This window comes from Rhinolophus hipposideros (genome assembly GCF_964194185.1).
Source record: "Rhinolophus hipposideros genome assembly, chromosome: 2".
Taxonomy (NCBI): domain Eukaryota; kingdom Metazoa; phylum Chordata; class Mammalia; order Chiroptera; family Rhinolophidae; genus Rhinolophus; species Rhinolophus hipposideros.
In genome coordinates this window covers 99,688,392-99,713,404 of record NC_138048.1, presented here as the reverse complement: position 1 = coordinate 99,713,404, position 25,013 = coordinate 99,688,392, and the positions used below count along the sequence as shown (strand labels likewise).

General features: G+C 38.6%; 1 protein-coding gene across 6 annotated transcripts in view; it reads left to right on the top strand.

Annotated features, from left to right (window-relative positions):
• The window catches only part of SCAF4 (SR-related CTD associated factor 4), a 61,043-nt gene extending 37,891 nt beyond the window's left edge, over positions 1 to 23,152 (top strand). For 4 of the 6 annotated variants that reach the window (XM_081073851.1, XM_081073849.1, XM_081073854.1 and 1 more), the window contains exons 13-20: positions 87 to 187; positions 889 to 1,002; positions 1,775 to 1,931; positions 3,117 to 3,274; positions 5,112 to 5,277; positions 5,365 to 5,451; positions 5,611 to 5,802; positions 21,877 to 23,152. In XM_081073851.1, the coding sequence (XP_080929977.1) occupies positions 87 to 187; positions 889 to 1,002; positions 1,775 to 1,931; positions 3,117 to 3,274; positions 5,112 to 5,277; positions 5,365 to 5,451; positions 5,611 to 5,802; positions 21,877 to 22,793 (1,892 nt within the window). In that variant the 3' untranslated portion in view covers positions 22,794 to 23,152. The remainder of the gene's footprint in view (positions 1 to 86; positions 188 to 888; positions 1,003 to 1,774; positions 1,932 to 3,116; positions 3,275 to 5,111; positions 5,278 to 5,364; positions 5,452 to 5,610; positions 5,803 to 21,876) is intronic. The other 2 variants (XM_081073853.1, XM_081073852.1) reach the window with 1 other exon arrangement.
• The last annotated feature ends 1,861 nt before the right edge of the window (positions 23,153 to 25,013 follow it).

The window sequence follows — 25,013 nt, the reverse complement described above, 5'->3', positions numbered from 1 at the left end:
TTAGGCATATTTTCTACAATTTTTTCATGTAAGTTATAGTACTGTTCATTATCAAATGTGTATGTATATGATGATTTTATTTTAAGTTTGTAGTACTACACTCTGGGTGGGACAGCTGGACAAAAGGACTACTCAGCAGGATGTTGCCGGTCTCTTAGAAGAGTTTGGTCCAATTGAATCAATTAATGTGAGTGTTCATTAAATGATTTAATGACAGTGGACAGATGTGATTGTCATTTTACAAAATTAAGGACTTGAGACCTAAGTTAAAATTTGCCCAGGTTTGTAGATATGACTAGAGTTTAGGTGTTGTGAGTCCATGTGTAGCATTTACTGCATTTAACCACGTTTCTTTGATAACCAAGTTTAATTTAAAACGTTTTTCTAGAGAAGTCTTTATATAACAAAGCTTGGGGAACTGTAGGCTCATTGATAATTGGCAGTTGAGACCAAACTTGAATTGCCAATTTACAAATTCATTTAATCTCAGGTGATGGAACACTGGCTTGGTTGGGGAGGGGGTTATTTAGGGTTGTTGGTACTGGTTACTTACTGTGTTTCCCTGAAAAAAAGACCTACCCTGAAAATAAGCCCCAGTTAAGATCGTCAGTCAGACGGACGCATTTAGTATGTTATGACAATGTTCCAGAACATGACATGACTGTATTTGAATAAATGTAGATTGTTGTACATGAAAAAATAAGACATTCCCTGAAAATACGCCCTAATGTGTCTTTTGGAGCAAAAATTAATATAAGACCTGGTCTTACTTTTAGGGAGATAGGATAGAAGACCTGGTCTTATTTTCCGGGAAACACGGTAGTGTTATATCTTGTTGCTGTTTGATTTTGTTATCTTATTTTATAATATTAAAATATTTTTGACCAGATGATTCCTCCCAGAGGTTGTGCCTATATTGTTATGGTTCATAGGCAAGATGCTTATCGTGCCCTGCAGAAACTGAGCCGAGGAAACTATAAAGTGAATCAGAAATCCATAAAGGTACACTTTCATGCCTTACAATTCATTTTTTTTAAGCTGGAATTTTGGACACTGAGGCATTTCATATGCATCTTTTTAAAAAGAGGTTATCTGCTAAAAGTTAACGTAAAATTTTAAATGTTAGATTGGTGGTAGAATTTTCTTTGTTTACAAAAATGTAGATAGAATAATTCATCAAGGTATTTAAATGATTAGTGCGTTAAATAAAATGACATTGAGTAAAATATTTTGTTATTCCAAAATTTTTGGATTTTCTACATTTTAAAGTTTGTCCTCTCATCTTAGAATTAGCTGTGAAACATATTCAGCAAAGATAGAAAAGATATAGATACATGGGTGTTCTTCTCCTGAGGGGCCACAGGCAGTGTTTCCTCAATGTCATAACACTTGGTTCTAGGATTGTGCTGCAAAAGGATTTTGTCTAATGCTGAATAATTCCAAGGTACCCAAGACTTTTGAAAGTGGTCCCCATTAGTCTGTGTTGTGCATGGAAGTTTGCACTTTTCTGATAAACTTTTTCCTTTTCTCTAACTTTTATGCTGGCTGAGTGGGTGGTTGCAAGAGTGGGTAGGGAGATGATGTGATGCCAGTCAGTTTCCTAGGACAAAGGGTAACCAGTTTCCTAGCGCCAGATAGGATCTGGGGTTGGGTAGCTAGGCCAGGCTGCTCCCTGGCCTCCGAGTCTCCGTGATTAGAATGGTGGGGAGCAGTGAACTCTCAGAACTTACGACATTCTCCCTTCCTTTTTATATTTTAATTAATGATGCAATAGATTGCCTGGGCCTTAAACAAAGGAATAAAGGCAGATTATAAGCAGTATTGGGATGTAGAACTTGGTGTTACTTATATTCCGTGGGACAAAGTCAAGCCTGAAGAATTGGAGAGTTTTTGTGAAGGAGGAATGTTGGACAGTGATACACTTAATCCAGGTAAAGTAGTATTTAATGTCTTTGAAAATTCATCTAGTTTCTTGATAGAGCATATAACAATATTTGTTCTTTGCATTTGGAGGAGATTTTTCAAGTACCCACTGTTTACCAATCTCTCCATTATAAACTGAGAATATGGTGAATAAGACAAATGTGATCTTTGCTATTCAACTTATATTAAGCGGGAGAGATGCAAATAAAATAATTACTAATTGTGGGGTTAATTATTAATTGCAGTATTAAGCAAATCTTAAATGGATTTTTCAGTGAAAACCTAACAGATCACATGAGTCTTAAACACAGTGTTGATACTGTGTTTTAATCTAGTGCTTCATAATAATTTCTTTGAAAATGTTTAAATGTCCAGAGAAGCAACCGAAAGCAAATGTGTAAGATGAGGAGGTGCAAATAGTTGTGCTCATGAATATTAAAAATGCCTGATTGACAGGTTGCAGTGGGGGAAAGGGCCGCATGTGTGGACATGACCTGAGATTGGTAATAGTCTGGCAAGGGAGGAGTACAGGGTGGCATGGCAAGTAGAGTAAACAAAGGAACCTTTAAGCAGGAGTGATGGTTTGAGAGCCCATGGGAGGTGAAACAATGCCATGTCCCGCTTCCTCCCTCCATAATGCGCGATGTCTTCACTTACAGATAGAGCTTGTCTCTCTTCAGGCAAACAGGTATTAAGGGCCCACTGGGTGCCAGGCATTCTGGAAGGCTCTGGTCCATGATAAAACGGAGTCTGCTCCTCCCTCCCAGGGTCTTTTGTCCAAACGACACTTGTGGTTCCTAACTTAGACTCTAGAGCCAGATGTATCTCTCTGGGTTGAGTCCCATGTCTGCCGCTTACTAGGTACGTGAGTTTGGGCAGATTGTCTTTATTTTCCATGTTTATAAAATGGGAATACTAATAATAGGGACTAGTTCTATAGGTGATTATGAGAATTCAATTAGTATATATAAAATGTTTAGAACTGTGCCCAGCACACAGTATGCACTTTTTTTTTGTATGTTTGCTATTGTTATTTGTTAATTTAACCAATATTTATAAGATTTAGTATGGGCATTTCTTTAATAATCAGATTGCGGGTTTTTATATAATCAATATTTTAAAAATTATTTACAGATTTAAAGTCACAAACTAAAAATGATGAACTTTCATTGTTAAATTTTTTTAACTTTCAGAGTGGAAAGGAATTCCCAAGAAGCATGAAAATGAAGTTGCTCAAAATGGAGGGGCAGAAACCTCACACACAGAACCAGTATCACCCATACCTAAACCTTTACCTGTGCCTGTCCCTCCTATTCCTGTTCCCGCACCTATAACAGTACCACCTCCACAGGTAAGAATATTTGGAACATTATTTAAACAAATTTTAAGTGTCTGAAAGATCTGCCTAAATCTTATCACAGACATGAGTATATAAATGTGCATTATTGTTTATAAACTTTTTAACACATTTTTAAATAATGTTAATAAAACCAGAATATATTCTTATTGCCTTACATCTGTCTAGATTATTAAGTGTCTCACGTTATAATGTTTCAGGCTTGAAATGTAACCCTGTTAGTTTCTTCTATTCTGCCTATTCTCATCTTGTTTCCTTATTGGATCTTTGTTCTAAGGGAGCTTGGATTTATACCCAATGTGCAGTGATTTTGGAGGACAGAGTTTCTAAAGCTCTAATTTTGGTGGTGCTATCATGAATTTTTTTAAATGGAGGATTGAGAGCTGTTGACTAAATTAAATGCCATTTAACATGAAGGTATATTCTTATATAGAGTCTTAGCTGTTGTAATACTTCAGAAGAGAGAATCTAGATTCTGGCAGAGCAGGGTATGAATTCCAGATGCTATTGTTTATACTCAGTGGTGTGACTTTGAGCAAGTCACCTAACCTCTAAGCCTCGTTTCCAGTCTGTAAATGTGCAAATTCCCTTTCCTGGCTTTAGCTCTGGTATTTTATGTCACAGTTGTTTTTAGGATTAAATGAAATAATGTGTGTTAACTACTCAGCAGGTTTCCTGTTAACATGGTAAGAGCTGAACCATGAAAGCCTTTTGGTTAAAATTATAAATTCTTGACTCTTAGTTTTATATGTGGTCTACTAGAATTTTCTTTCTTTTGGTTTTTTTACTAGACTTTTCTTGTCTTTCAATACCTTCTTTCCTCAGTTTCTATCATTAAATCTGATCAGATAAATCTGACTATCACAAAAGTGATATACACTTGATTTTCTTAATGTAAGAAGAAAATCATATGCTTTGTTACATATTTAGCTGTGATATTTTATAAATGAACTCCCTAAATTGCCACTTTTAGTTGACCTTTTTGGATATGCCCTCCCAGTGTAGGGGTTTTTTGTTTTGTTTTGTTTTTAATTAAAGTTTATTAGGGTGACATTTGTTAGTCAAGTTACGTAGATTTCAGGTGTACAATTCTGTATTACGTCATCTATAAATCCCATTGTGTGTTCACCACCCAGAGTCAGTTCTCCTTCCATCACCATATATTTGTTCCCCTTTACCCTCAACTACCACCCCCTCTCCCCCAGTATAGGTTTTAAATAAGATTCAATGTATATCAGCATTCATTTAAAGAAACCTGCCTAGTATGTTAAAATTGATCATACTTTTTCCCCCCCAAACAATAGCTAATATTTATTGGGTGTTTATTAAGTGCCGGGCACTAACATCTATTAACTCTTAAATTGCTGTAATTATGTGAGGTTGGCACTTAACTATTTTATAAATGAATTAAACTGAGGTCTAGAGAGCGTGAGCCTGCTGCTCACAGTCACAAAGCCAGTTGAAAGGGTGGCCAGGCAGGTTGACCCTAGGACCTGTGATCTTAATCACCGTGAAAATTGTCAGGTAGCTTTTCTTACAGTTGTATTTCTCAAACTGAACGTGGAACATTTTTTTTTAAACATATGATATCCTATCAGAACACCAAGAGATACTGGTGTAGTAGAATGTGAGTTTGCTGTCATAAAGTAGAGAACACAACTTTGATATCTATCATTTGGGGTGGGTACATATACCTATTTTCTATTTTACTTACAATATCAGCACAAATTTAGAAACATGTATTTTTTTCAACAAGATACTTTCTTCATCCCTACTCACTATATGGGTAGTGGGGTGACTAGCTATGTGGCTTCATTTTTCTTCTTTGTAGGTCCCACCACATCAGCCAGGGCCTCCTGTCGTCGGTGCTCTCCAGCCGCCCGCCTTCACGCCTCCTCTGGGAATTCCTCCGCCGGGCTTCGGTCCTGGTGTTCCTCCCCCCCCTCCTCCTCCACCATTTTTGCGTCCAGGATTCAACCCAATGCATTTACCACCAGGTACACTAAGTTGTTTGAGAAGATATTCTTTTTAGAGTATGCAATAAAATGATACAGTGTAAGTGGACATTATTTTTGTTATTCTAGGTTTTCTTCCTCCTGGACCCCCACCTCCTATCACTCCACCAGTATCCATTCCTCCTCCTCACACACCACCAATAAGCATCCCAAACTGTAAGCATGTTTTTCCTTTGTGTTCAGTTGTCCTCTGGGAGTCGGGAGTAGTAGGGCAAATGGACTAGTAGTAACAGAGTCTATAGTATGGCGAGAGAATGCTGGCCGGGGAGATACTAATTATTCAGCTTCACATGTTGGTGTAATTATATCCCTTAGCTACTATCGCTGGTATAAATGAAGACACTACAAAAGACTTACCTATTGGAAATCCCATTCCAACAGTGGTGTCTGGGGCTAGAGGAAACGCCGAGTCTGGTGACAGTGTGAAAATGTATGGCTCTGCTGTGCCACCTGCTGCACCCACGAATCTGCCCACCCCTCCTGTAACCCAGCCTCTTTCACTTCTTGGTAAGTTAATTTTTTTTATCATTAGTTTTTTTCCCCTCTGCTCAAATTAGGTTTTTTTTTTAAAAAAGAACGCTAATTTTGGTCAAATGTTCTGAGGCTGATACTTTTCTTTGAGGAAGGTCTCCCTCTTAAATGAAATATGTGCTCTTGGTTTTTACCAAGGGTAGCCCAAGACACAACCTCCATGATGAAATCATGTTTGTTTGACCTGAATGAATAACAGTTGGGTTTGCACATCTTAATTTGCTATGGAAAAGTGATTTGTCTCTGTGAAAAGAAATTGGCACAAAGTCCATGACTGACATAACCCCAGACGTCCCAGCTTTGTAAGAGATAACATTTCTTTGATAACATAGTGTTTTTTTCCTCTCTGGACCAATTTTTACGCATCTAAAACTGCTGGACTTTGGTAGCGTTCTCTGTGGGCTAGCAAAGAAATGATCCTCGATACATTGCAATAAAAATGACTTCATTATCCGAGTGCCAGTTGCACAGCCTGAGGTAATGCTTCCCCACTGACCCCTCAGTTTTCTCCTGCTAGAATTTATCTGTTGTGCTCGACCCACGACTTCACTACTGTGATTAAGAGAAGTGTCATTTAGATTGTTTACAACTTTAATAATCAAGAGGCCTTACCCTTGCTTGCTTGAATTATAAATTAATACATACTTGTTATACTGACCATCTTTTAAATTAATAAATTGTTGTACTGGTGGTGGTATTATCAAAGTATAATTAACACTTGATTCTCCTAATGTGTAGTTAATTCGTTCTTGGTATTAAGTCCTGTGAGTCCATTGTCTTTTTCAGAGGTATATGTGTACACACTTGCTTTCATAATCAGATTTTTTAGGAAAGAACACATTGGTTACCTGTGAGATGTAGGAGTATGGGACATTGGTTTGTGATGCAGGACTTTTATTTTTTTTCACCTACACCTTTTGGCACTGTTGGAAAGTTTTACTTTGTGCATGTACTACATTTATAATAAAAATCAATTTGTTTTTAAATGGCATGCTGTCTTCTGCCCTTTCCAAGACTGAGTTTAGGCTGACAATAAACTTGATTTGTATTTCCCTTAACAAACTGAGTTGTGATAAAAGAGGATTTGGAGTTAAAAAATTTGTCACAAGTAATGTAGCAGTAGTCATCATAATGATGGAATATAATTTGTTTAATAAGAAGGTTGCTTAAGAGGCCTGCGCCCTAATGGAAATCATATAGTAGATGGAACATTGGACTAGCAGCCGGGAAACTTTAACATCTTTGGCTCTCAGTTATGTTTTGTTTTGTGTGTTTGTTTGTTTCATATTTGTAATAAGGTGATTGCACAAGAATCACAGAATCTGATTTGGATAGAATTTCTGGTCAACTCTTTTCCTTCCCCCCACACTCCTGATTAATTCTGGTTGATAAGAAATTTTCTAGTCTAGCGTCCACAGATATTAAGCTATCTGAGACTATTTACAAAAATTGTGTGCGTTTGTGCTTTTTTCCGGGGTTAGTAAATTCATTGAATAAGTGAGAAGATTTCATATCTTCAAGAGTTTAATAACCACTACGTTCAAACAACTTTGAAGAATCAGTAGCCTGCCTCTGACATTTAGATCTTAACATTTAGATCTTGAAGTCTCTGCTCTTGATTTCTTATCACTACTGAAATGTATAGTTTAAACTCTACGTCTGGCGTGTGATACAAACTGAAACACAGATCAAACGTTGGTGAGCTTGCAAAATAAACTCAGTAAGGCTAAGCACTGCTAGGACAATTCGCTAGCATTTACTGTTACCTCTCATGCCTGTTTGGGTGTTCAGCCCCCACCTCCAACAACCCCCCGAAAGGAATCTTCATGAGAGAGGGGCATGTGTTACACAAGCTAAATGGATGGATGGCTGGTATTTCAATGCATGACTGTTTATACTTCACCTCTGATGAATGTTGTAACTTTTAAAACAAAATTTAGAAATTGAAGGCTGTTCCAAATCTGGAAAGGGTAACATTTGACATAACATAAAAATGAAAACTTGTTAAAATGACCACTTTTAACTAAAATGCAGTTCCAGTCATGAGAACAGGAATGCCGTCCATGTTTCTTCAATTAGAAATCTTGAAAAGAATATCCCATGAATTTTGACCATTTAGAGAAATGAGACTTTTTAATGTAATGTATGCAAATAATGGAAGATTTATCCAAAGGGCTCATCTCACAATTCCATGCTTTTAATAAAGGCATGTACTAATCAACAGCCTAAATAGGATCAGTAGTCAAGTTAAGGGTACTGTCGCTGTCAACCAAGTAATGGAATCCTAGAAGTGCAATGCTTGCAAGTTTTCTTTTGGTGCTCTAATGTTTTCTTTTATGATCATAAAAGGGAATGATGTGCTATACCGGAAAACTTTAAACCTAGAAGTAAGCTAAGTATGATACTAAACTTCAGTTTCTTCATCTGTAAAAAAGGGGAATAAAAATGATCTACCAGGGTGTCGTGATGATTCAATGGGCTAACGTATATAATTAACAACCGCGTGGGGTCTGCCATGGGGTAGGCTCTCAGTGAGTGGTGGGTGCTTATTACAGGTAAGGAATGTCACAGACAATATTTAGAATACCTGGAGAGGAATGTTTATATTTTGCAGTTCTAAAACTAGACTGTAGCTGTTTGTTCTAAACTTACATGTTTTGGCAGACGGAGGAAGCAAACTTTGTAGGAAAGAAATGTATCATGGCATAGTTGCCTCAGATCTTTTCGTGGTAGGTTAGACCAGATCGTAAGTTTGCACATACTGAATTCCATCAGTTGGCTTAACTGAGAAAATGTATGTGTTGGCCATAGTGGTGTTTCATTTAGATAGCACAACATGACATCTATTCTTCCCATTAATGATATTCAAATAGTTTTCTTACAGTGGCAGGTGAATGTGTCATTGAGACTTACCTGAGTTCTCAGATCTTAATTTCTGAAATATGGCAATAATATCTTTAAAGGGGCCAAACAAATGTTGACAGATCTCCCAGAAGTCTGTAGTGAGGCCTGATTGTACTGGTGGGAGGAGATTAGGGTGCTTTAAGGACTGTTTGGTTTAAATAATTTTCTGATGATCGGACTTAAGTGTGGGTGTTAGTTTGGGAATCATGACAACGTTTCCGGTGTTGGGCTAAGGTAGCCCACACTTCCAGAATTGTGGAGAACTAAATCTCCATCTTTTAGAAGTTCTGATTCTTTCAGTAACTGATAATCTGAAACTATAAGATTACTTCATGCACAATAATTGCCACTTGATTTTAAAGAAGTATGTTCTTAGTACCTCACATTCCATTATAGCTAAGTAGAACAGTGGTGGTTTTACAATAGCTAACGGTAACAGTCTACAACTTTATGTAGAGAGGAATATTAAAGATGACAGCAATTTAGTTCATTCTCTTTACTGTGTAAGTATATGTGTACTTTTCAAAAACTTCTGTATGACATGTATCTCTAATATTGATGTACAGCATATTTTTATTAAAAAGTTCATTGTAAATGTGAAATTTGGGTTACTTTGGTGTTCCAAACAATAAAAAAATACACAAAAAATGTTTGTTTGTGTTACATATCTCTACTGTGTTACTAGTATATCCAAAATATCTTTTCAAGAAAAAATTACTCTAAGTTGGATTCATTCCTTTTGTGGAAAATTAAAGCCTCATTCCTTGCCAAGTACATTTAATTATTATTTTTCGTTTAATTATTAATATGCAGAGAAATCTGCCCAGTTTTGTCACACTGCTATAGATGATGGTGAAATTTATAAATAAGAATTGAGTATTTGTAAGACTGCTTCCTACTTAACGCAAAATTCACAAATTGGTGGCTTGCGGCCTGAATTGCTAGATGTCCTTCAGGCGTGGTGTTCATACATCCCTGCATGGCCTCAGTGGGCATCTGAGATGATGTTCCCAGATTGGGACACCTTAAGAAATCATGTGAGCAGAATTGGTGTTTGAATTATTAAACTTCAACAGGTGTGCTTACTTTTTATGCAGTACTTTTATGATCCTTAAAACTGCCAAGAAGATGAATAATTTTACCATCAATTTCTGTAATTACTTTAAAATTAATATTTGATCTGTGGTCATTTTACTTAGCTTTGGATTTCTCTGCCCAGAATTTTGATTTTTTTTTTATAGTTAGTAATTTTTAACAATATTTAAATTAGAACATTAGAGCACCAATCTACTAATGTGAATAACATTCAAAGGAAACCCGAAGAATATCCTAGAAAGTAGTTTTTCAATGATAGCATCTCATTTTTAATATATTTGTTTTATTGTGAACTTTGCTATATTTGGTTATATTAAATTATAAGCTGGAGGTATCTGCCAGGTATTTGATTTGCTACCTGAAAAGCCTGTTTACTATTTATCCTATCAAAGTGTTCTTCTTTTGAAAGCTTTAAAATATTTGAATTTGGTACTCTAAGTATTGCATTGTTATTCCACTAGTGTTGTGTAGTAGAAATGGTTCCCAAATGCTCATCACAGTGCCTTCAACTTAATATACAGGTTGTTCGGTAGATAATTAATAACAGTCCACAACAATGTTTGCCTTGGACCTGAATTTATGCATGCATACACTATATTTTCTCTGAAGGTAAAGAAGCACTTCAAACAAAACATGGGGAAGGTCTTGCACAAAAACCTTAAAGCTGCTTATCATATTGTCTCCACCGCCCTCCAGCTCGCGCTTCCTGGGCTGCAGAACTCCAGCCTAAAGAGTCTCTTAAGTTTAAATCTCTGACAGATGTCTTTTGGGGCTTGAAGAAGGTGGGAGGGGCAGAGACTGGGCGCTAGGTTCATTTTGGTAGACAGATACTGCTGTGAACAATTTCAGGTAAGATGTTTGTTCAGCTGACATTGAAAATAAAATTCCCTACAGATAATCTCATTCAGTGATAGGTTAATTGTATATTTCAAACTTCTTGATTCTGATAGTGGATGACTTAAATCTAAGTCATAGCTGTTTTACTTTGCCAATTATAGTAAAATAGCAATTAGTATACAAACTGAAATTCTGAAAAGTGGCTGTAAATGAACCATAGAGAAATGACCAAACCTATTGTACGTTATTTTGCAAAAAAAAAAAAAAACGAGTCATTTTAAACTGGTAATAGTCGCTGGTTTCTCTTCATTTGAAATTCTGGTTCTCATGTATTAGATTTTATCAAAACAACATAACCTATGCTAAAAATAGATACACATATCAGTATACCTGCATTATATGTTATTGAAAATTCAAATTTGTCTTAATCTCACATTCTAAGCACAGTTTTTAAAATAATCTTAAGATGTAATCTAAAAATGTGCTTTCTCTCATTCTGTGAAAACTAGCTCCTTATTCTTCCATTCTCTCCTGCTCCCAATGTGGTGCCTACTAAAAGAGTCGCCTGGGAGTGTTTTCAAAATAATTATGCCCTATGTTATTAATTGGTGAATCTAGGCAAAAGAAGTACTTATATTGGTTTTACTGTTATTTCAATTTTCTGAAGGTCTGGAATTAAAAAACACTTTTGGTGACTATATATACACGAGATCTGACAATTAAGTTCACGAACTTGTTGCAACGATGCTGCTAACCTTTTTTGATATCAGAGGGATTATTCATTATGAATTTGTATCAACTGGACAAACAGTTAACCAAGTTTACTGTTTGGAAGTGCTGAAAAGGCTGCATGAGAAAGTTAGACGACCTGAACTTTTCGCCGATTCATGGCTCTCAGGGCACTGTCTGTGAGGGAGTTTTTAGCCAGTAAACAAATAACTGTGTTGGAACACCCTCCCTACTCACCTGATCTGGCCCCCAATGACTTTCTTTATCCAAAGAGAAAGGAAATACTGAAAGGAAGACATTTTGATGACATTCAGGACATCAAGGGTAATATGATGACAGCTCTGATGGCTATTCCAGAAAAAGAGTTCTAAAATTGCTTTGAAGGGTGGACTAGGCTCTGGCGTCAGTGCATAGCTTCCCAAGGGCAGTACTTCAAGGGTGATCGTAGTGATAGCAATGCAGTATGTAGCACTTTTTCTAGGATGAGTTTGCTAACTTAATTGTCAGACTGTATACACGCCTAGGGGCCTCTGGACATTGGTGAAACATAAGAGTGGTTGGTACACCTTTTTCCTTGTAAGAAAATTTTGATTTCAGTTCATGCAAAATGCCACAGTGACATTCTATTGGGATCAAATCAAAAAAGGTAGAACAGCTATGAACAGAAAAGTAGATTGTGAAAGAAAATTGCAGCCTTTCTCAAAATAAATTTCAGGTCTTAGATTTACAGTGGGAAGAGACTCGCCGCCCTGAGGGGGGCGCCTGGACCTTGTGGCCTCTGCTCTTGCCCCCTGAGAGGTATCTTCTCATCGAGGAGTTTGGTAATCACCTCTGCCACCACCATTCATTCATACGTTCAGCATGTGTTTGTTTATTCGGGACCTACTGTGTGCCAGACCTTCTTCTGGAAACAAGAGATACTGGAATGAACAAGACAAGGCCTGTCTTCCTGGAGCTCATATTCTAGTAGGGACTTACATGAATAAATTAATAGTTTTACATGGCGCTATTTTTATGAAGAGAGTAAAGCAGAGAACAAGGGGTTGGAAGAGTGTCACGTGGGATATGCTATTTTAATTAGGGTGGCCAGAGAGGGTATGGAGATGATACGGAGAGAAATACTACAAGAGCCATGTAAACACAGGAAAGACATTTCAGGCAGGCAGAACGAGGGGGCTGGAGTGAGCACGAACTTGGCTTGCTTGAAGAACCACAGTGGGCTAGTGTGGCCGGAGCAGGGTGAGTAAGGGAAGGGAGTGCAGGCGACGAGTTCAGAGAAGGTTGTCAAGTGCAATGGGAAGTGTTGTAGGGTTTTGAACGGGATTATAATACGGTTTACATTTTTTAAATGACGACTATGGCTGTTAATTAGAGAATAGACTAGGAACTGGGGAAAGAAGAGACCAGTTTGGGTGCCATTGCAGTAGACGAGATGAAAGCTAACAGCTTGCATTGGGGTGTGTAATAAGTGTTGGATTCTGCATTTATTTTGAAGATTGAGCCTTCAGAATTGCCTTATAACTTAAAAATGGGGGGTGAGAAAGGAGTCAAAATGACTTAACTCTTTGACCTGAGCAAGTTGTACAGTGTAATTGCCATTCCTGAGATGAGCACATACTGAGGAGGAGTGGGTTTGTGGGGATATCAAGTTACAATGTTGAATGTTTTAACTGATATTTAGATGCACATGTTAAATAAACAACTGGTAAAAGTCTGGAGCTGGAAATTCTTATGTCATCAGCAAACCCTGTGAGCTTACCTAAGAGGGAATGTAAATAGAGAAATAGAGAGATGAGCCCAGGAATAAATACTTCAACATTCTTCAGGTGAAAATATACCGAGAACTAAGGTATACATAGTTACATATGCCTGGGACCCTTCCAAGGGGTTTGTATAGATCAATCATTTAGGCCTTACAGCCCTATGGGGTAAGTACAGTTATCCCCATTTTATAGACGGGGAAACCGAAACGCAAAAAGATGAAGTAACCTGCCTGAGGTCACAACTACAAGTGGCGGAGCTAGGATTTGACGTAGCCTTACTCCAATGCCTGTGCTTTTAAACCACTGTGTTATACTGTCCTATCTAGCAAAGGAAACCTAGAAGGTGCCATCAGTAGGCTAAGAGACAAAAGGAGTGGGAGGTGTTTTGGAAGCCACGTAGAGTTGCTAGGAAGGAGGGAGAGATGGACCGTCGGATGCCTTTCATGGGTTAAGGAAGAGTGCTGAGACTTGTCAACTGGATTTAGTGAAATGAAGCCTTCTGGATGACCTTATAAAATGTGGTTTCGTTGGAATGATGGGTCCAAAAGCCCAAGTATATGGGGTCAGGAGAGAATGAAAGATGATGAAATGGATACAATGATTTTAGACATCTCTGAGATTTGTTACATACGGGAATAGTAAAATGGGGTGATAATTGAAAGGAGATGCAAAGGGAGTTTATTTTTTTATTTCTAAAAGATAGACGAAACTACAGCATTTTTATTACTAGAAAATCCAATAGAGTAGAAATTTTGGGTGCAAGGAAGATTTGCTAGGTTGATAGCCTTTTGAGGGATTTTGATGCAGTGTTTAAATAAAGGGCTTAGCCCTTAGAACACATCTTGACAAATGAAAGGAGTAATATGGATATAGGTGCAGGTAAATTGGTAGGTTTGCTGGTAGGTAGGTAGGTGAAAGTCTGTTTCTACAGGCCTTTATTTTTTTTAATGATAAGTCAAATAGGATAAACAAAATGTGGTTTATTCATATAACGGACTATTGCTTGGTAATTAAAAAAATGAAGTACAGGCATACCTTGGAGATATTGCGAGTTTGGTTCCAAACCACTCACTGCAATAAAGCAAATATCACAATAAATTGACTAACGAATTTTTTGGTTTCCCAGTGCATATAAAAGTTATGTTTACACTATACTGGATTCTATTAAGGATACAATGGCATTATGTCTAAAAAAACAATGTACATAAGTGAAAAACACTTTATTGCTAAAAAAAAATGCTAATACTCATCTGAGCCTTCAGCGAATCCTAATCTTTCCGCTGGTGGAGGGTCTTGCCTCGATGTTGATGGCGGCTGGCTGATCAGGGTGGTGGTTGCTGAAGGCTGGGGTGGCTGTGGTAATTTCTTAAAATAAGACAATGAAGTTTGCTGCATCAGTTGACTCTTCCTTTCACAAACGATTTCTCTGTAGCACGTGATGCTGTTTGGTAGCATTTTGCCCACAGCAGAACTTATTTCATTATAGGAGTCAGTCCTCTCAAACCCTGCTGCTGCTTTATCAACTAAGTTTAAGTAATATTCTAAGTCTTTAGTTGTCATTTCAACAAGCTTCATAGTATCTCCACCAGGATAGGTTCCATCTCAAGAAACCACTTTATTTGCTCATTTATAAGAAGCAACTCCTCACTGTTAATGTTTTGTCATGAAATTGCAGCAATTCAGTCACATCTTCAGGCTCCACTTCTTATTCTAGTTCTCTTGCTATTTCCACCATATCTGCAGTGACCTCCACTGAAGGCTTGAATCCCTCAAATTCGTCCATAAGAGCTGGAGTCAACTTCTTCCAAACTCCTGTTAATGTTGATATTTTGACCTCTTCCCATGAACTATGAGTGTTCTTAATGGCATCTAGAATGGTGGGTGCTTTCCAGAGGTTTTCAATTTACTTTGCCCAGATCCATTAGAGGAATCACTATCTATGGCAGCTATCATCTTACAAAATGTATTTCTTAAATACGATTTGAAAGTTAAAATTATTCCATCATGCATGGGCTGCAGAATGGATGTTGTGATAACAGCCATGAAAACATTAATTTCATTGGTGCATTGTCATTGAGCAGTGATACTTTGAAAGGAATATTTCTGTACATTATGTCTCAGCAGTGGCCTTAAAATATTCAGTAAACTATTTTGTAAACAGATGTGCTGTCTTCCAGGCTTTGTTGTTCAATTTATAGAGCACAGGCAAAGTAGATTTAACATAATTCTTAAGAGCCTTAGGAGTTTTTTAATGGTAAGGGACCATTAGCCTCAGCTTAAAGTCACCAGCTGCGTTAGGCCATAACAGGAGAGTCCGCCTGTCGTTTGAAGCTTTGAAGCCAGGCATTGACTTCTCTCTCGCCATGGAAGTCCTAGATGAAAATGTATGGTTTAGTGCAACCACCTTCGTGAATTACCTCGGTCTTCTGCATAATTTGCTGCAGCTTCTACATCCTCAGCTTTTGCCGCTTCACCTCGCTCTTTCATGTAATGGAGATGGCTTCTTTCCTTCAACTTCATGAACCGGCCTCTCCTAGTTTCACACTCCGACAGCTTCCTCACCTCTCAGCCGTCAGGAATTGGAGGGAGTTAGGGCCTTGCTCTGGATTCAGCTTTGGCTCAGGGAATATTGGGGCTGGTTTGATCTTCTGTCCAGACCACTAAAACCTTCATCTGAGCAATAAGAGCTCAGATTCTTATTTGTGTGTTCACGGGAGTAGCTCTTTTAATTTCCTTCGAGAAGGTTTGTGCAGTCACAACTTGGCTGACTGGTTCAAGAGGCCTGCCTTTCGTCCTTTCTGGGCTTTTGACATGCTTTCCTCACTAAGCTTAACCATTTCTCGCTTCTTATTTAAATTGAGAGATGTGTGGCTTTTTCCTTTCAGTTGAATACTTAAAGGTCATTGTAGGGTTACTAATTGGCTGAATTTCAATATTGTTGTGGCTCAGTGAATAGGGAGGCCCGAGGAGAGGGAGGGAGAGAGATGGGCAAAGGGCAGGTTGGTGGAGCAGCAGAATACAACATTTGTTCACCTTATATGGGATTATGTTCACCTTATATGAGTGTAGTTCGTGGTGCCCCAAAACAATTGAAACAGCAACATCACAGGTCACACATCACCATAACAATAAAGAAGTTTAAAATACTGCAAGAATTACCAAAAGGTGACAAAGTGAGCAAATGCTGTTGGGAAAATGACACCAGTAGACCTGATCACAGGGTTGCCACAAACTTTTGATTTGTTTTAAAAAAAAAAAAAATGCAGTATCTTCAAAGCACAGTAAAGTGACGTGCAATAAAATGAGGTATGCCAGTTGCTGACACATGCTACAACATGGAGGAACCTTGGAAAGGTAGGCTAAGTGAAAGAAGCCAGTCACAAAGGATCACATGATTCCATTTCTATAAAATGTTCAGAACAGGGAGAGCCATTGGGACAGAAAAGCTGCGATTGCCTGGGGGTGGGAAGATATTGCAGCAAATGGATACAGGGTTTCTGTTGAGGTGATGAAGGTGTTCTAAAGTTGATGGTGATGGTTGCCCAACTTTGAATGGACTTAAAAACCATTGAATTGTGCATTTTACATGGGTGAATCATAGGCTATGTGAATTTTATCTCACTGAACTTGTAATAAAACATCAGCTCAGAGTAGACAGAAGATTAAGGGAAAATGTGAACATGGGAAATAAGTTTCTAAAGATGTGAGGATGTGAGTGGACTAGGAAATTAGGATTGCTGGGCAAAAGTAAGGGAGCACTTGTGGTTGTAGTTATAAATGTAAAATGAGACCAGTGGGCCTGTTGGTGGGGCAATCCCCAGCCATGTTCCAGAGCGGGTCGGATAGAAGAGCTGCATGTAAAACCAATGCTGAGGTTCTTCCAGCAACTATGGTGAGGGAGAACCATGGGCTCCAAGGCAGGTAAGGAGGGAAGTAAAAACAAGAAAGACATTGCGGGGTGACCCTAGTGGGTTTGAAGATTGTTCTGGGAAGGGGGTCAGAGAATGGGCTACTTGAAAATTTGGAAGTTATCAATTGTAATGGAAGGGCCGGGACTTCTAGAGGCCGTGATAGAATGGAAGACAAGATCATTGGTGGAAAAGTGGTAGCGCTATCTTGATTTTTCTAACTACTCATTTTGGGTGTTCCCCCCACCCTTTCTGCTCCTATCTCCCCCTCCCCTTTATTCACACAGCAAATCCTGTTTTCTTTAGAGATCCCATTTATTATGTACCTCTTGTATCCCTTACTTACGTTCCCCTGAGATTTCAAAGTCCACATTGGCCACAAACCGTGTTACCAGCTGTCCCCTCCCTCACCATCCTTTAGCCCTGTAACATACCTGTTCTTTGTTCTGTGTTATTCTGAACATCTTTGCTGTAGATAGCAATGGCACCTCCCCTTCTAGCTTGACTTTTAGTTTTTAATTGTGAAACAAATATTTTCTGGCTCATCATAGGAAATATCCGGTTAAGTCTAGGTTATTTTGAGTTAAACTTCAGTGTATTAAACTTCTTGAATTTGAATACAGACATTTCAGGCTGTCACTTTTTTGGTCTGCCTTAAAATCTTGCTATATAGCATTAGAAATTTTAGAGTCTTCTATCGAATGTGGTATTTCCCCAGGTCTGAACTCTTTCCTTTTCTGTTTTACCAATATTCTGGGTAGCATCATGACTCTTCTCTTCTGAGCTCTAGGTATGCATGTAGTAATTTCTTCAGCACATTTCCACCCGATGTAACCCAGACCTCTCCAACTCTTAGTATCTCCATGTGAAATTTGTCGTCTGTTTCCCCCAAAAGGCTTTTCTTCCTAAATTCCTGCGTTGTATTGATGCTTCTATCAGTCATTCAAAGCAGAGCTGTGTTCCTCCAAGCTCTTAAATTCTGCCCACTGAATGTCTTAAGTCTCTTCCTCATCTCTAGCAACTTTGTTTCAGTTCAGTCATCGGTCCCTTATATTCGAGGAATAAGAGCTTACCTACTCTCCAGTGTCATCCCTCCCCCATGCTTTCCTGTATTCTACTTGCTAAAAGGATCTTTCAAAAATGAACATAGGATCACCCCTGCTAAGAAGTCCTCAGGTGTTTCCCCATTACTTTAGGTCAGATCGAAGTTCTTCTCATGACATAAGACCTGAAATGCCCTGGTCCACCTATTCAGCCTCATAAGACTTTTTTTTTTTTTTTAAGTAATTTGTATTTACAAATTCTTGGTGCTTCAATAAATGTCCTGTAGTTTCTGCTGTCTCAGTTTTCCTCAAGACATTCGATTCTGTTGCAGTCCTCAGAATAACTCTTTGCTGCTTCACCTTCCAAGCCTTTTCAAAAGCTGCTGCTCTCTTGACCGGTGATGTTTTCCTTACTCATATTGGCCTTGTATATTGTTCCCTTTGGTACCCAATTCAGACATCCCCTGGAACTCCCACTCAGAGGGGTACACACCAACTTTATCAGTTCCACCTTTGCCACCATGCTAGCTTGTGCCACCCACAGCAGGTGACACTTGTCCGTTTTACTGGGCTATGTGCTATTTCAAGGGAAAGTACTGCGTTTTCTTTATATCCCCAGCACCTTAAATGAGTTGATACAAATGTAAAGCTCAAATACTCAGTATATGTGTGAATGAATTTGTAACTCGAGCAAACTTGTTACTGGTATTGCACATCATCCTTCCAGATAGAATGAGTAACTGCTTTGAATGCCCTGCACACCTGGGTAACTCACTCTTTGTTCCACTGGTGTATGCATAATGTCGGCGTTCCTAATCAAAATAAAGTGGAATTCAGCTAGCATGCCTACCAAGGGCTTATGCCACCTGATACATTTTAAATTAAGTATAACTTACTAGAAAAGCAATACATGGTCACTGCAACAACAAAAAATCATCCGGTTTCAGCATTTCTGTGGTCTGAAGACCAACATTTGGGACTATGGGAATATTCTATTGGGAATCTACATTTTATTGGTCCATGAAGGGTTAAAAGGAAGTCCACTTATTCACAAATGAGGGAAGGGATTTGAAATTGTAACATTTTAAGCAAATTATGAATACAAATAGCCACATGTATAGAATAAAAGAATGAAGCAATGTTTTCTTTATTAAAAATGTGCTTTATATAGGTGGTTTAAATATATGATGACTGTAAATGTTAACTGTTATATCAACCTGTATATCTGTATGCACCCTCAGACCATGTTATAAAGGACTTGAGAGACGTGTTCCTAGAGACAGGTTTATATTGTATAAAGAATCATCCCGCAGTTTCTCTCTTCTACACAAGGGTGAGTTGGCCACTGTCAGGCTGTTAGTTGAGGAAGCCGGCCATCTTGGGGAAATCAGGAATAGGATTTTTCCCATTTTCCTACAAGAGTCACTGTTTCCTCTTAAAGACTCACCTGATCTTAATTCAGATGCTTTGAACCCCTCCCCCATTTTCCCAGTGTAATCTAAAATTTTGCCACTGGCTCCTTGATCCTGTGGACAGATACGCAAATGTGGCACACTGACCTCTATAACACTGAACATTGTTCCTTTTAGTCCTTGAATAAAAGCTGGTGGGAAAGTCAAGTGTGATTAGATGCCTCTGTATGTGATGCGTCTGTTAATTTGGCTGTAGCTGGGTACATAACATTTTATGTCGCTTGTTTGAATTAGTCCACAAATGTTGAGACTATGCAATTCCTTTAAAAAAGGAGAATAGGGACATACCTTAGGTCTTAAGTGCTTCTGTTGTCCCTCTGTATGGTATACACTCAGATATTCACTAGGCGATTGAAGAATGTTCTGAATTTTACGTCCACATGAGCTATGGTATAGGAGGTGGTTCTCTGTATGTTCATTGCCTGGAATTTTCCTAAAGAGTCCGAAGAGTCTGAAGGAGCAGGGTCTTCTCCTCATTCACCCATTTCATGTTTTCTGACTTTTCACTGTGGTAATGAGCATTTCCCAACTACAAAAGTGCTTGACTTGAAACCATGGTGGGTATTGGGGGACCACAAGGGGTGGATAGGATCTGAACGGTTGGAAATGAAAAACGTTGGGTTTGTTTTTGCAGTCAGATATTTAGTGGTAGACTATTTATCACCTGTCAGCAGAGATGTGTGGAGTAATGTCAGCATTTAAGTGTGTGCCAGGCTCTGAGCTCCTGTGTGTTTTATGCCATTTAATCTCAACAAAAGGTAGGTATTATCACATTTCTGAGGCATACGTCCAAGGTCACGCCTATGTAAGACTGTATTTCACCAAACATATTTCTCTTTAAGCATTTAGAAGGTATTTTAAGTAAATACCAAAGCTTGTGAGGGTTCATGTTAAGAGTCATAAACTAGTATACATAATGTTTTCAGGTCCACTGTAATTAGTGCTTAAGTCTGACAGAACAGTACTGGACCACATGTTGTAAGGGGCAAAAACTGACCCAGAAATTCTTGTGTATCACATTAGTGTTAATTGTTTATACAGAAAATCTAGGTGCACACAGACTTGTTAAATGTTTGCTAAAGTGAATGGGAGGAAGTGATTCAAGATGTAAACACAAATTAACATGATGTTGAGGGGAAAAAATTATTAAAATACTGGGTTTGCTCTCAGGTCATTTTTCTATTGGTGTCACAGAAGCATTTCTCTTAGACCATTGCCCCTTGATAGTCATAACCCATAACTTACTCAAAGATTTTTCTGTGGTATGTGGGTACATAGCACATTCTAACAATATCTTGAATATTTTCTATTATTAGAGTAACCCCTGTTGGTCATAGTATTGCCCTGTGGTGGTTATATTTGCAGAGAAATAAATTGAGATACAACAATGCCTGTTACTTAAGGGGTGAATCAAAACAGAAACCCTTCCTTCATTCCCATATCATCATAAATGATGGATTGTTGAATCTGTATAATTCGTACACTAAAGCACGAGCACACCCTCATATAAGTGGGAACTAAAACCAGTAAGGTGTTTTGACTTTCAGCAGCACCAACTTGATCAATCTTGCCAGCTTTGGAAAAGTGAGCAGAAGGTGAATGAATGGCTGAGCAGTCAGCATTATTTCAGCAGGCATTTCAACCTAGCAAGTTACGTGTCACACTGTTCTTTGAAAAGGGACCTGTGGAAATAAACTCAGCGTCTGTGCACGGAATTTTATTTTATAAGCATTAGTTCTTGTGTAGTGCTTACTGCAGAAGAACTACTTAAGGCATTTTAATGACACTGAATCTAAGACACCCCCTCTTTACCAAATGTTCTGGTCAGTTTTTTCTAGAAGTAAGTCAAATTAAGACTTCCAGTGTAAACTTTTCTTCAGACTACGCCTGAAATAGTCATCAGTTCAGTCCTTTATCTCATTAGGACTTAGCGCCTTGCGTTTCTCATGTTGGACATATTTTGAGTGGTGAAACAGCCACGAATGGAGGGTCTAGGAGATTTTTGACATACCCTTTCCAAAATTGGTAATTATAATTTCCTTTTCCAGCTTATTTTGACCTCTCCCTATCTTAGACACTAATGTATACAGTATAACATGTATTTTATATATATCTTGAAGACTGCCTGCCATGTCTTGTTACGGTGTCTTCACATTGAGTTTGACTGGTAGACTGGCAAACAATACAAAATTTTGAAGATTCTGGGTTGAATTTCATTTTAAGCTCCACAGAAAACTGTTGAAAATACAATACCATCTTTTGTTACTGTACTTACATGTTTGTTTTAATTGCCTTTTAGGTACTCAAGGAGTTGCACCTGGTCCTGTAATTGGGCTCCAGGCACCATCCACTGGTCTTCTTGGTGCCCGACCTGGCCTGATCCCACTCCAGCGCCCTCCAGGAATGCCTCCACCTCATTTACAGCGATTTCCTCTGATGCCACCTCGTCCCATGCCCCCACATATGATGCACAGAGGTCCACCACCGGGACCAGGGGGCTTTGGAATGCCTCCCCCTCATGGAATGAAAGGTCCCTTTCCACCACACGGCCCCTTTGTTAGGCCTGGTGGAATGCCAGGGCTTGGGGGCCCGGGACCAGGCCCCGGGGGTCCTGAAGACAGAGACGGAAGGCAGCAGCAACCACAGCAGCAGCCACCGCCAACCCAGCAGCCGCCGCCAACTCAGCAGCCGCCACCAACTCAGCAACAACCACAACTGTTTAGAAATGATAACAGGCAGCAGTTCAATTCAGGTCGAGACCAAGAAAGGTTTGGAAGAAGATCTTTCGGAAATCGGGTGGAAAATGACCGGGAACGGTATGGAAACCGAAATGATGATAGAGATAATAGTAACCGTGAAAGGAGAGAGTGGGGAAGGAGGAGTCCTGACCGGGACAGACACAGAGACTTGGAAGAGAGAAATAGACGTTCTGGGGGGCATCGAGACAGAGAGAGAGATTCTAGAGATAGAGAGCCTCGTAGAGAGAAGGAAGAAAACCGAGGAAAGGAAAAGCCTGAGGTGACAGACAGGGCAGGTGGTAACAAGACCCTCGAATCTTCCATTAGCCAAGTGGGAAATGTAGACACTGTTTCAGAACTTGATAAGGGGGAGTCTGAGTCTGCAGCCGTAAAACCTTCTGAAGAGTTGCCTGCTGAGGCTACCTCATCCGTTGAACCCGAAAAGGATTCTGGCTCAGCAGCAGAGGCTCCTCGTTAGAGACTGGAATTTGTTAAAATGTGACAGTGACACTTCCTGGAGTGTAGCGCTGGAGGTGTACAGATGCTGTATTATACTTGCTCCTGCTATATCAGCCCCGCGGTAGTTTGTGGGGAACTGTAAGCAATTTGATTGCTTCCCTTCTATTTAAAAATAGCCACAAAATAACAAAAAATACTGAAAATATGAATAAATATTACCCTTTTTGCTGTAACTTTTTAAAAGTTTTGACTTTAAAAAGTTTACAAATCGTAATTAGAAGTGCTCTCTATTTTTTTTTTTTAATTTAAGACAAGGTAACGGTGAAAGCTCCTCAAAACAATAGGGATGTTTTTAATAAACTCTATTTTCGTAACAAACTTTAATGTGTGCTATTCTTCGTACACTGCATTAAGGTGGAAAAGGATTGTTCACCATCAAAGTTTGAGCTGTTACTACTGTGTTGGAGTCTAAATTAGACTTATTTGGTGGAAATAGGCTTCTTTATGTAGTTTGCAAACACTTTCTTTTGTAATACTTTTGATTTTTAGCGTTTCAATCATAAGGTAAAAGTGGTTTTAATGTTAGCTTTGCAATTCGATCAAGTTTTTTTTAGCCATTGGCTTTGTGGTAATTGTCGCCCTAATTAATTTGTAAAGAGAAATTTTGCTGAGGGAAAAACTGGATCCCAGCATTACCCATTGTACTATAAATTACCTGATTGCCTGGGTATTACTTAGAAGGTTGGGTGTTTTTCTTACCGTCCTATTAAATTTTTCAAAAGGGTGAGGGAAATCAAGATTAACATTTTTGTCTTATTTTGTATGTTTAAGGACTTAAATGCAACCTATTGTTACTTATAAGCCTTGCCTGTTGCCTTTCTTGACTGCTTTTTTAAACTCCCCTGCTGGGCAGAAGTAGACTGGACTTTTTGCCATCCATGAAGTACTTCATCTCTTTGTTTAAAATTAACTAGAAAAAATAGTTGTAAGTTATCCAAGGACGTTTACATGAAGACATCCAAAGTCGTCAATCCTAGGTGTGGTACAGAAGAGCAGTTCTGTCAAACTGCTCACCCAGCAGAGGAAAGACCTCCAGGTATAAGATCCCAGTATTCATGGCCTTGTTGAAACGTTTTTCTTGTTACATTTTTCAGCTGTCCTACTTTCAGTGTGCTGAGCAGTTAACATTTTCTTTGCTCTCATCCTTGGGCAAAGCTGCTTTATTTGGTTTTCAAATATTTAGAGTACTCTGCGGCAAGATCGTCGATGGGGAGACTGTATCTAGGGCAATGTTCTTGTGTTCCTGCCTTTAGAAAATGAGAGAAAATCCCGTTTCCTATCTGTAGATGTGAAGGACAAAATGTGTCCGTAGTTTTGTCGGCCCACAGAAAAGATTAAAAGTCCTAACAAACTGCTTTTGGAAAGAAGGAAACATCTGATTACTTAGTGTTCAGATTTCAAGGATTTGCAGCCTGTATTTCCAGTTGAAAGTATTAAACCACCTTGTTTGCACGTGACAAAACCCCTGAAGTACTAAGGGGTAGCAGTTCCACTTGCCTTAAAGGTCCCAAGGGAGTCCCTGTTTTGAGTTTCATCCCATAGATGTAAGATTCTGTATTAGTGAAGTCTTATTACTGTTTTTCTCTACTTGACAGCGGTTTGAACCACTTACTGTGAGCATACTGTTTTCTCACCTTGAACTTTGAAACCACGATTTGTCCTCCAAATTAGCTTTTCCTCTCCTAAATGATGTACGTTTGATAAAGTACGTCATAGTTATGGTCAATCAGAATTGCAGCTTATTTCTGGTTTCACTACCAGAAATATTTTATAATTTTCAATTAATAGACAACTGTAATCCACAACTGTTAATCAACCCTGAGTTAGATTAACATTTCATTTAAAAGCATTTTGTATAGGTACTTAAGTACTTACATTAAGAGAAATAGACTTGAATTCACTAATTGGATGGGTCAATTCTTAAAAAACAGCCAGTACCCACAAACATTTCGTTGGTTCTAGCTTACAGTGCTATCTAGTGTATTTCTTTAAAGGGCTTATCTGAAAGTAGATTATGCCAACTTCTACTTTTACTATAAACTAAATGTTCACAGGTCTACAAAAGTGGAATATGTGCCATTTTGAGAGGTGGGGAAATTATTCTCAGCTAACAGACTACACATAACTGCCCATTCGCAATTTCACTACAAGTTATCAAAGGGTTCTTGATTTAAATCAT